We start from the raw sequence: 12,732 nt of genomic DNA, 5'->3' as shown, positions 1-12,732 counted from the left end.
TTGATTTCAGCAAACCACTTAACAGTTGCTCGTGATGACAGATATCGTGGGTAAGGTGGAGAAATGTGATTTGAACAGGAAGGTAGGGGAGTGCACCCACGGCTGCTGCAACAATGAAACCCAAAGAATGTTGATTAATAGATCTCAACTTGGAGAAACATTGCTAGTACTGCCTGCCAGTGGGCTCTGGCCTTGAATCCATCTGAACAATAATTTTATCAAAGATGTGGGTGATAGCATAGAATCTTGTTCATGGCGTATGCAGAGAGCAAAATGCTGTGAGCAGTAGCTGACACATTGAATCAAGATTTTAAACCATCACCACTGACTGGAAATGAAAGGCAAAGCAAGCAAGATTCAATTTAACAGAGACAATGGGACACTCTTGTGAAATTTAAGTTCAAAACACCAACTGAACACATGGAATAAGGAAAACCTCATGTTAAAAACTGCCACTATAAAGCAAGAGAGTTTCCTGGGCCAAAAGAGCATTTTTACACCAACAGTGTCATGCAATGGTTAAAACAAGGGCCACATTAGGGACATTCTTTTTTTTTTCTTTTTTTGAGACAGAGTTTTTCTTTTTTTGAGACAGAGTTTTGCTTTTGTTGCCCAGGCTGGCATGCAATGGTGCAATCTCGGCTCACTGCAACCTCCGCCTCCTGGTTTCAAGCGATTATTCTGCCTCAGCCTCCTGAGTAGCCGGGATTACAGATGCATGCCACCACGCACAGCTAATTTTTGTATTTTTTAGTAGATATGGGTTTTCACCATGTTGGTCAGGCTGGTCTTGAACTCCTGACCTCAAGTGATCCACTCGCTTCAGCCTCCCAAAATACTGGGATTAGAGGCATGAGCCACCACGCCTGGCCTGGGACATTCTTATAAAGAAATGAATGGGTCCATTTGTGCCCTGCATCTGTGGCAGAGGACAACCAGAGTGGGAGCAGCCTGGAAATTTGACATTAGGAAGCCTGGCTGAAGGAACTGAAGTTGTTTTACCTGGGATGAAGAAAGCTTAGACAGTGCCATAACAGTAACCTCCGGATCCTTAAAAGATGTTCTAGAAAAGCAGTTATAGGTAGATTCCCTATGACATGAGACACCAGAACAAAGACGAAAAGGCTTGCATTACAAAAAGACAGATTCACTCTCAATGTAGATAAGGACTGTTTGAGAATGGGAGCTATCCAGACTCCACTTCCCACTCCTTGGAGTCTCAGAGGGCATGGAAACCAGATGAGCTGCCATTTGGGACATCTTAAAAAAGATTCCCACTCTGGGTGAGAAGTTTGATTCTATGGGTACTAAGGTCTTTCCCAACTGTATGATTCCAAGATTCTAGGACTTTTGTTAAATTAACTTTATTCTTGGTTAATTTCACTTTGAAGGATGTAGGCACAGATATCTTTAGATCCAGCAATTACACTTTTAAGAAACCATTCTTAAAAATTCATACATATAAGCAAATACATATATGGAAAATGTTTATATGAGATTTGTTTATAATAACTAAAACCAAGAAAATGCTACCGTGTGGGTAAAAGGTGGTTAAATGCTTTGAGCATGTTTGTGCAGGGGAATATCATGCAGTGTTTTAAAAAACTGAGGAGCAACCTCATGATTTGAGATGTCACATGTCTGTCACCAATTAAACTTAGAACACACAAAAAAATGAAAACAAAATAAAAAATAATAATAATAATTAAGTAAAAATTTTTTTGGGATATAGTCTTACTGTGCCACCCAGGCTGGTATGCAGTGGCATGATCTTGGCTTACTGCAACCTCCACCTCCTTGATTTAAGCAACCCTCCCACCTCAGACTCCTGAGTAGCTGCGACTACGGGCACATGCCATTATGTCTGGCCAATTTTTGTATTTTTTGTAGAGATGGGGTTTCACCATGTTATCCAGTCTAGTCTTGAACTCCTGGGTTCAAGCAATCCTCCCACCTTGGCCTCCCAGAATTAGGCCATTTTTTAGCCCATAAATGCCCAGGTCCTCAGATTACTCATTCAATACAGCCAAACCTCATGTACATTAATGGATTGAGAGATGTCAGAAACAAAAATTGACCACACCTGTTTTAGTCATTCACAAAAATAAAGTAGACAGTTTCCCTGCCTTCTGGGCTTAATCTGGTGGGTGGGCTCTCCAAAACTTTGTTTCAACAGATTTCAACCCCAGAATGAGATCCTTACATTCAGGAACCATTCCTACCTCATTATTTTTGTTCCCACTTGTTATGAAGATAGGATTCATGAAGAATTCTTTTTTTTTTTTTTTTTTTTGAGACGGAGTCTCGCTCTGTCGCCCGGGCTGGAGTGCAGTGGCGCGATCTCGGCTCACTGCAAGCTCCGCCTCCCGGGTTCCCGCCATTCTCCCGCCTCAGCCTCCGAGTAGCTGGGACTACAGGCGCCCGCCACCGCGCCCGGCTAGTTTTTTGTATTTTTAGTAGAGACGGGGTTTCACCGTGTTAGCCAGGAGGTCTCGATCTCCTGACCTCGTGATCCGCCCGTCTCGGCCTCCCAAAGTGCTGGGATTACAGGCTTGAGCCACCGCGCCCGGCCCATGAAGAATTCTTGATGCAAGAAAAATTTTTAGGAATTTTTGTGATTGTTTGTTCCAGTCTTACTCCTCCTATGATTTTTTAATAGACTATCCCTCAAAATCTTGTGCCCCACAATTTTTAATAAAGCGAAAATAAATTAAGCTGAACCATCAAATAAAATTCCAACTATATTTAAAATTGTCCTTGACTCTACAATTTCAAAATGTCATACAAAATCAGTGAATCTTCAAGACTCTGGGACTAATATGGGACAATAGGAGAGATTTTTATATGTCATTGCCTTTTAAAAGTAATGCCCATTAAAAGTAGACTAGAAGTGCTGAGACTGAAGAGGTGTCTGAGAGTTTATATGGACTTTACACTGTCCTGACGGCACTGTGTAGAAAAGGCCTCCACACACAGGAAGAAAGAAATCTTTATCATTATCATCTTGGTAATATCCATCCAACAGAATCTCAAGGATTTCTTAGGTAAAGTAATTCAGGAGTTTTGATTTAAAAGCCCAATCCAGTATAACAAGAAAAGTCTAGAAAGAAATGTGATGCTGCTACTGGTTATGAGGAAATTACAACCATGAATTATTAAACCCTTGAAAGATTGTCTTTTTCTCAGCCGTTCTGTGATGGGTTTCAAAGCAGCTTTCAATGAAGCTGTTAGGATCTCATAATTGCCTCACAGAAGCTCACTGAACAGAGCCAGGAGAAAAGAATCTTAACCACAATTACAGAAACATCCAAGAGAACACACTAACCAAACTGCGAAGGTTTTTTATAAGTGGTGGACTGAACAGAAAGGGAAGGAAAAGCAGGACCATCCTTCCAAAACCAGAATGAGCCCATGATCAGTGTTGCCACACCAACCCAAAATGACCAATTCACCCAAGGTATTACCTCCTGGTTCCCTTCAGAGATTAGCAGTTTCTGTGTCTGTTCCGGCTGAAAATTATCCTTCTCAAATAGGTAGTTTGGATCTCCTGGGGCTGTCACTTATGCATTCCAAAGGGCAATAAACAACACTCTCAAAGGCTTGTCAATAGAACATGGAGAAATTGAGGGGGTATGTCTTCATTATCATAGATTTGAGTTCCTTTTGTTACCCTTCTCACTGCTGAAGCACTGAAGCTCTCCCATGCCAAGACAGGGATTCAAACTGTGCATCCGCTAATGGTATTAACAGCTATTTCCAGACCCACTGATATGGTTTGGCTCTGTATCCCCACCCAAATCTCAAGTCGAATTATAATTCCCAATGTTGGAGGAGGGACATGGTGGGAGGTGACTGGATCATGGGAACAGATTCTGCACTTGCTGTTCTAGTGATAGTGAGTGAGTTCTCATGAGAGCTGGTTGTTTAAATGTGTGTAGCACTTCCCCCTTCACTCTTGCTCTCTCTCCTGCCACCATGTGAAGATGGGCTTGCTTTCCCTTTTCCTTCTGCCATGATTGTAAGTTTCCTTAGGCCTCCCTTGCCAGGCCTCCTGTACAGCCTGCAAAACTGTGAGTCAATTAAACCTCTTTCTTTATAAATTACCCAGTCTCAGGTAGTTTTTTTATAGCAGTGAGAGAAGAGACTAATACACATACCATAGAGTGTTCTGGCAGGGGCTGGGGGTGTGGCTAATATAATAATCCTAGGCTAAATAGTTTAAGGAAAAAGAGTGAGAAACATCATCTCTACCATACCCCCAGCCCTAGGTCTTTGCCTTCACAGTTTAAAGATTAAATAGATTGCCTTGGTTGCAGTTCCCCCATAAGTAGACCCTATGACTGCAAGTACAGGTTTGAGTGCAAGTAGTTTATGTGGGAGGTGACTCCAGAAACACCCATAGGTGAGTGAAGAAGTGAGATGGAGAAAGGAAGATAGGATGTGTCATCAAATAAGTCATCACTATGGGTAACTGGAGCTCAGTCCTACTGGAGAATTCTGAGAAATGGTGGAGAAAATGCTACAGAGTTCTCCTATCCAAGGAGTAATGGCACTGGTGCATTCATCCATCAACTTCCTGTCCATATTTGGTTGAGTGCTGCTTCTCAGGCATTAACCTGCTGACACCTCTGGCCTTCCCTACATGCAAGGCCAAGCATGGTCCATAACCTAGTACAAAACAAAAGTTTCAGGCAGAGTTACAGGGGTTTGCAGTAAGTAGCCTTCAGCATGAGAGATGACAGCCAAAGGAATATATAGACAGGGCACCAACAGTGTCTGCTGTACAGAATGAAAAAAGCTAAGATAAAGGTGAGCACAGAGTTCTAGAAAAGTTCATAGGTGGGGGAGGTGACAGAAGTGTCACTGCAGTACAATGGGGAAATGATGGTCTTTTCAATAAGTGGCAGTAGGCCAGTTGTGCATCCATATTTGGGAAAAAAGTAATCTTGAGCCCTACCTCACACCATTTGCAAATATCAATTCCATATGAACCATGGATCTAAATGACAAAGGCAAAACAAAACTTTCTGGAACTTTTGAGATACCTTCATTACCTCAAGTTTGGTGAAGAATTTGTTTAAGAACAAACAGAAGAGAACACAAAAACACGCTAACCATAAAGAAAAGGATTGATAAACTGGACTATACAAAAATAAGAACTTCTGCCCTCAAAATATAACACTAAGAGAGTGAAAAGGCAAACCACAGAGTAAGAGAAGGTATTGGAAATACATACAGCTGACAAATGACTCATATTCAAAATACATAAAAGACATCTGTAAGACAGTAAGAAAAGGTGCAAAGAACCTTATTGAAAAACGAGCAATTACTTGGGCAATGAAATAATTTGTATACCAAACCGCTACAACACATGATTTACTTATATATCAAGCCTGCACATGTACCCCTGAACCTAAAATAAAAGTTAAAAAAAGAGAGAGAAAAGAGAAATAAAAATGAGCAAACATCTTGAAGAAGTAATCCACAAGGGAGAATATCTAGGTAGTTAAAAATTATATAAAATGGTGTTCAGTCCCACAAGCCATTAGAGAAATGCAAATCAAAACCAGTATGAGATTTCATTACACATCCACCAAAGTGGCTACAATTTAAACATCAATACCAATATCAGTGAGGATGTAAAGCAACCAGAACTTGCATATACTTCCAGGATTATAAATTGGTACAACTAGAGTAGAAAACTGTTCAGCCAAACAAATCATCCCCTTTGATCCAGCAACTCTTCTTTTAGATACATACCAAATAACTGTGTATACATAAGCTCATCAAGAAGCACGTAGAAAAAATTGTTCATGCAATAGCTCCCAAATGGAAACAACCCAAATGTCCATCATCAGGAGAATGGATCAAGAAATTGTGGTATGTACACACAATGGAAATTTATTCAGCAATGAGAATGAACAATCGGCTATATATGCAATAAGATGAAAGAATCTTACATACATAATGTTAAGTTAATAATGCTAGAAAGAAGTATATATGATTTCACTTATATAAACTTCAAGAACAAGAACATCTAATTGATAAGTGTAGAAATTGGGAGAGTTGTCACTTTTGGGAAGGGGGATATTGACTGGACGTGGCTTGAAGGGAGGGGAGGATGTTTCAGGTGCAGTAACATTTCTTGATCTGGGTGGTGTTTACATGAGCTGTTCACTTTGTGAAAATCAACCAAGCCAAACACTTATGGTCTGTGTGCTTTTCTGTGGGAATCTTAAACTTTAATATAAAATTTGTTTTAAAACTCAGTAACTAAATAAATCAACAGCAACCAAAATGCCAACAACATTAAAACGTCTAAGGATGAATATACCGGAGTTGAAGCCCACGAAGTGCTTCCAAAGTCTCAGGTTTCAGTGACTGAGAAGTTGGACTCTTCAAATTGATGACCATCAGTCTCCGAAGGCTCTCAACACAGCGAGGTCATCCCAATACAGTTCCTTAATGCCTTCACGTTCCCTCTCCGAGACAATTTATTAACACCTCTCTTCTCTCTTCACATTGCCAACACTCTCAGCTGATGACCTTACCCCATACTTCACAGAGAAAATAGATCCCCTTGTAGAAGAACACCCCATCCCACCACCAGCAGTTCACCAGCCCACCTGCCTCCTTGCTCGTATCCTTCGGCTTCCCTCCGGGGCCATGGATGAAATGGTCTCTCATCTCATCCCCTCAGCTTCTCAGTGATATCCATAATTGTTCACTTCTCTTCGCCAGGATCATCAATTCACCCTTCTCTTGGAATCCAAACATGCCCAATATATCAATACCTTTTAAGACATTTTTCCTTGATACTGTATTCCCTTCCAGCCACTGCTCCATTTCTCCACTCCCCTTCAGAGGGAAACTCCTTACAAGAGTTGTCTGTAGGGCTGGGTGCAGTGGCTCACGCCTGTAATTCCAGCACTTTGGGAGGCGGGAGGACTGCTTCAGCCCAAGAGTTCGAGACCACCCTGGGCAACATGGCAAAACCCTGTCTCTACGAAAAATACCAAAATTAGCCTAGCATAGTGCTGCACACCTGTAGTCCCAGCTACCTGGGGGGCTGAGATGGGAACCTGGAGAGGTCAAGGCTGCAGTGAGTCATGATCAAGTCACTGCACCCAGTCTGGGTAACAGAGTGAAAAAAAAAAAGCTGTCTGTAGTTGCTATTTCCTCTCCACCTCTCCTATTGTTTCTCCAACCCTTCTGGTTTGGCCTTCATCTCCACCCCTCCAATGAAATGGCACCTCTCAAGGCCACTAATTAATTACAGGTAACCAAACTTAATAGCCTCTTCTCAGTGCTTATCTTCCTCTCAGAAGCACTTGACCAAGTTGACTTCTCCCCAGTTCTGGAAACACCTCCTGGCTTGCACCATACCACACTCTTCTGATTTTCCTTCTAGCTTTCCGGCTGTCCTTTCTCAGCCTTTCTCCTCCCCTGTGAAGTTTTCAAAGTTGGACTGCCCTGGGCTAAGTCCTGGCCTCCTTTTCTTTACTATCTCCACTGTGTCTAGCTCCAAGGCTTCACATGCTGTCTCCACTCTTAGGTCTCACATTCACATCTCCAGCCTGGACCTCTCAACTCACACATGTAATTGTGTAAGACACATCAGGTATCTCAAACTTAACATGGCTCAAATATAAAACTATTGATTCCATTCCCTCCACAAGAAAATATCCACTCTCCCACTAGCCTTCCCCAATTCTACAAACGGTAATACATTCTACAAGTTATTATTTTTTTTGTTTTTTGAGACGAAGTCTCGCTCTTGTTGCCCAGACTGGAGTGTAATGACGCAATCTTGGCTCACTGCAACCTCCGCCTCCCAGTCCAAGCATTTCTCCTGCCTCGGCCTCCCAAGTAGCTGGGATTACAGATGCCTGCCACCACACCTGGCTAATTTTTGTATTTTTAGTAGAGACGGGGTTTCACCATGTTGGCCAGGCTGGTCTCGAACTCCTGACCTCAGGTGATCTGCCCACCTTGGTCTTCCAAAGTGCTGGGATTACAGGTGTGAGCCACCACACCCAGCCACATTCTACAAGTTATTTAAGCTTTTCATGCAAAAACAACAAACTAGGAGTCATCCTTAATTAATTTTTTCTCACACCCTGCACCCAATCAAATTAGTAAGTCCTGGCAATCCTATTTCCAAAATGAATTCAGAATCTAACCACTTCTCACAGTCTCTACAGTTACCTCCCTGGTCCTAGCCACCATCACCAGTCACAGTGTCTAACTGGTTTACTAGCCGCCAGACTTGCTTCCAGAGTGACTCTTCCAAAGTGTACATCAGATTATGTTGCTCCTGCAAGAAGCCCCCAGCCTGTCTCAGGGCAACAGGAAGCAGCTGTCCAAGGATGAAATAGCAAGCAGTTTGCACAGGGGAATGATGATCAGGTGACAAGGATATACAGGGGGTGTGGAGGCACCCTCAAAGGAAGAGGAAAAAGAGCAAGGTTTACTTTTAGGCTTCCTCTCACTTTCAAACTCCCCTAGGCCTGAGCAATACTAAAGGGAGATAGATGCATAATGCAGCTGATGCCACTGGTGCCCTACCCACAGCTACTTTGCCCTCCCCAGAGGACCTCTGTCAACATTCCTGTGCACATCATATGCTTTTTGCATCTCTCTACCTGCCCCTGGGAGCATGCTGGGACTACATGTGGGGCAAGACCCAGAAGCCATGGAGTTCATGCTCCAGGTGCTACCTTCCATCTGTGAGAAGAAGTTGTTGCATAAATACTCCAGCTTCCTTAATCATTAGTGGAACACGTTTGAGGTGTGTGCTCAAAGGGTCGCCAGCTGGATTGAACCCCAGTTGCCCACAGGGCTAACCCGCTTACATGGTATACTGGCTTTCCTCTTTCCTCCCTTCCCTGTCTCACTTCCCCACCCGTTCTCTGTGCTTCCAGGGAACCCGTCCCAAATAAATTAATTGCATCGAAATCCTTGTCTCAGGCTCTGCATTCTAGGAAACCTAAACCAAGATACATAATAGTGTGCTTTTTCTCCCAAAGGTAATACCTTTTATAACATCAAACAAGAACAATGTCATCCCAAATTTAAATGGACAAGAGAAGAGAGAGATCTGGACATAAAGTGTGGAGATAGCATTTTAGAAAATAAAATGTAAAATAATAGGAGATTTTAAATCTATCCCAGGCAGAAATCAGCCCCATCTTTATTATTCATATAAATATGTGTAGAGTATATATTCACCAACTATATGCACACACTCAAGATCTTCTCTTATCTCTATTAACTATGAGTTTGTACACCCCACAGTTAAAAGGACTTGAAAGAACTGTGATACATTCCAGGTACATAAATGCCCATTGCTGCATCTAAAGAAAGAAAGAAGTGGGCACTTTCTGCTCTGGCAGTGAGTTTCACTGGCGTGAAATCTAAAGGAGAGGTGTGTCACACACACACACACATACACACACACACACACACCACGGGAAATGTATGCACCACTCAACAGTCTGCAAAACTTCCCTCCAGTTCTTTTGAAGTGAAGTCACCACTCCCCTCAACCGCACTCCCAAGATATCTGCGCTGTTGAAAGTGAAGGGCCTGTCCCCGCTGTGTGGTTTGGGGTAAAAAGGAGGCAGGATTAAAGCGCTCATTTCAAGTCCCAAAAGTAAAATACGACTTGGCCTACGGCAGTCCTAATTCTTTCCAGAACTCATCCCCGGAATTGCCCTTTTAAACAACCAGTCATTAACCCAACTCCGGGTCTTTTATAGCTGCGAAAACCGATCGAGCACATCATTTATTCATTACGCTTATTATTATTGTTATTGCAGAAAAGCAGTGAATTCCCGGGGCGGGGTTCAAAGGGTTTTTCGGAGGAGGAGGGGAAGAGGGAGAGAACACGCGGGCGGGCAGGGACCGCTAGGAGGCTGGGCTGGACTGTGGGGCAGAGGTGCCCGGAAATCCCCAGGGAAGGATGCCTCCAAAGCGCCTCCGCCCCTCGCGCTCCTAGGCCACTGCGCACCGGCGCAGCTGCTGCAGCAACCAAGGAAGCTTCTTACGTAAGTCAGAGCCGCTGACATCACCTTCGCCGCGAGCGTCGCAGCCTGACTAGGCGCCAAAGGACCGTCGCGCCAACCCAGCGCCCCTGTCTACCTCCTGGGTCGTTCCTAAATGATTCTGCCGTCGCCAGATTTGGACGATCGTGAGCCAAGGGGACTGCCCTCGGAAGGGAGATGACATAGAATGACTATTTATTGGGAGCCCTTGGGTGTCGTAAGAGCGAAGTCAATGGACAGCAAAGATGCCCAGGGGTCTCCCAGACTTCCTTCCTCGTCGTCTCCCTGCAGCCCGCCTAGCAGACTAGTTGGGTGCTAGACTAAGTCCACGTGCTAATAGATTTGGGCGACAGTGCACCGGGGCAGAGGAAGACAGCCTGTGGGATCCTCTGGGGGCAGATGGCACAGAGCCATTTAATAGGAACCCTGGGCTGTTCAGGGTAGAAAAGATGCCCAGGGGTCTCCTCGATCTCCCTGGGGCCCCTGCCTGACACTCCCACCCTCATCTCTCCCTGACCCTCCCCGCGGCCCCTCCAGGCCACAAGGGTTTTCGGCAGAAGCACTACGGAGTTCACTCTAGGAGGCGAGCAGCGCCACGCTACGTCTCACACGAGGGCAAGGCACAAGTTCGGAGCTAGGGGCAGCACCTGAGGTCACAGCGAGTGACGAAACAGCCGCGGTACTGCAGCAGTCTGAAAAGAACACTCACTACTCCTGGAACCCCAACCCCAAACATGCATGGGGTGGGCTATAGGCCTCAGGGTTGGGCTTCTGGAAACCACAGGAGTTGCAACCCTCCTCGCTACCTCCCCGTGAAGGATGTGAAAGGCTAGCCCCGGAGGTGAAGGACAGACCCTCTCTGCCTCCTGTGCTCCCATGAACGCTCCCTTTCTGCTCCCTCTCAGCCCACGCTGCCTGCGACTTCAGAGGTCGCCCTTTTAACTTTCCACCGTCCACGTCTGCATCACTAAATCGGGGTCCAGCCCAGCCACTCAGCCCCAGGAGGACTGGGGTGGGTCCCAGGGGATGGGAAGGGTGGAAAGGCGAGAGTAGTAAGGTGCAAGCTGTAACGGGCGCGGCGCCGCGGGGCTGGGATTGCCGCTGCTGGGGACAGCGCGTGGGTGCGGCGCGGAAATCCAGAGCCTGGCGGGCGGACGGCGCGGGTACTCACGCACTGCCTCCTGCTTAGGGTCAAGCGTGCTGAGGACGCGCTGCACACCGCCGAGCTTGCCCTGCAGCGCCCAGACGCGGCGGTGGGTGAGCTGGATGTCGCTCTCGAGCTCCTGGAAGAGGCTGCACGCGTGCCGGGCCACGTCCGAGAGCTGCCGGAGGACACGGGCCAGAGCCGCGTTGCTGACCGCGCATAGGTCCAGCATGAGCAGCACGGCTGCCGCCGCCGCCGAGGACGCCTCGCCAGCTGTGGGCGCCGCCTCCGGGATCCCCGCCGTGCTCTCCTCGCCAGCGACGGACGCCTCTCCGTGCGGCGGCTGAGCCTGGTCGGCCGGCGCGGGCAGTGGCGGCGGCGGCGGCGGCAGCCCTGGAGGTGCGGGGACCGCGTGGGCTGGCTCCTCTGGCCCTGGCTCCTCGACCTCGTCCAGATCCCTCCGGCCAGGCGGCTGCAGGGGCGGCGGCGGCTCAGCGCTGCCTCCGCTCGCGTCCACCGCTGGGCCAGGAGCAGGGCGCCGCTGCCTGCACAGCCATTGCGGTTCCACGATCCGCTTGGCGAAAGGCATCCCGCGCAGTCAGGCGGCGACTTTCTGGTCTCCTCCGAGCGCCCCTGTGAGCCGGAGACCGGGCGCGCCCACCTGAGCAGGGAGGGGGCAGGAGTCCGGCAAAGGCGCGATCTGGCAGTCCGGATACGCAGGGGGCTCCTCTGCTCACCTGGCCTCCTCTTCCCCGCCCTCTCCCTAGCAAATCAGTCCACCCAGTCCTCCTTTGGGTGCACCGTTCCCTGGGGAGGATGACAAGCGCCCCGCACAGAAATTTAGGGGTGCGCCTGGTGTCTTCTCACTTGCTTCCAACCGGGGTCGACTGGCTCAGCTCCATCGTTTCTGTGCTCGCCGTCGCCACCCCGGCCACTGCCGTCGCCGCCGCCTATATAAATGGGAGTGCGTGTGTCTGTGTGTGTGTGGGTGAGTGGGTGAGTGGGTGAGTGGGTGGGTGGGTGTGAGTGTGTGCGCGCGCCTCAGTTTGAAAGTACCCCGGCGCAGGCCTCTCCCCGCGCGCCCCTCGGCCGCTCCGGGGAGCGATTGCGCCCGGGATCTCTCTCCCTGGCTGGGCGGGGAGGAGGTTTCGGAAAGGCGCTCTGAAAACCCGGAGAGAGGAATCTGCCTCCAGCCCGGGCGCAGGAGGCCGCGCGGGGGTGACGGGGCGGACGCAGGGCGGGGGAGGCCGGGGCGAGGGGGGCGCAGCGCCCTGTGCGGCCGCTGGGAGTCACTGGTGGCCTCGCCGTGCTGGGCGCGTTCAGGCGCAAAGACGCTTCCTCACATCCAAGGGGTTGGAATTGAGACTGTCAGCTTGGTGGGGGCGGGGAGTCCTCAAGTTGGGAGTAAGGGTGTGGGTAGTAAGTGCAGAGGGAAGAGGGTGGGGTATTGGGGATGCGGCAGATTTGGCGTGTTGGAGCAAGTTTTTCGCCGAATTCCAGCTCTGTACAAGACCTTTGGGTTCTTACAGGGAAAACTGGGCT

At 47.7% G+C, this 12,732-nt stretch overlaps 1 protein-coding gene across 2 annotated transcripts in view; it reads right to left on the bottom strand.

Moving 5' to 3' along the window:
* The window catches only part of NHS (NHS actin remodeling regulator), a 366,539-nt gene extending 354,366 nt beyond the window's left edge, over nucleotides 1–12,173 (bottom strand). For both annotated transcript variants that reach the window (XM_030934711.1, XM_030934712.1), the window contains exon 1: nucleotides 11,218–12,173. In XM_030934711.1, coding sequence (XP_030790571.1) covers nucleotides 11,218–11,779 — 562 coding nt within the window. In that variant the 5' untranslated portion in view covers nucleotides 11,780–12,173. The remainder of the gene's footprint in view (nucleotides 1–11,217) is intronic.
* Nucleotides 12,174–12,732: the final 559 nt, after the last annotated feature.

Source organism: Rhinopithecus roxellana, chromosome 7, assembly GCF_007565055.1.
Source record: "Rhinopithecus roxellana isolate Shanxi Qingling chromosome 7, ASM756505v1, whole genome shotgun sequence".
NCBI lineage: Eukaryota > Metazoa > Chordata > Mammalia > Primates > Cercopithecidae > Rhinopithecus > Rhinopithecus roxellana.
Note: the sequence above shows the minus strand (reverse complement) of the source record. Positions and strands in the feature narration are given on the sequence as shown.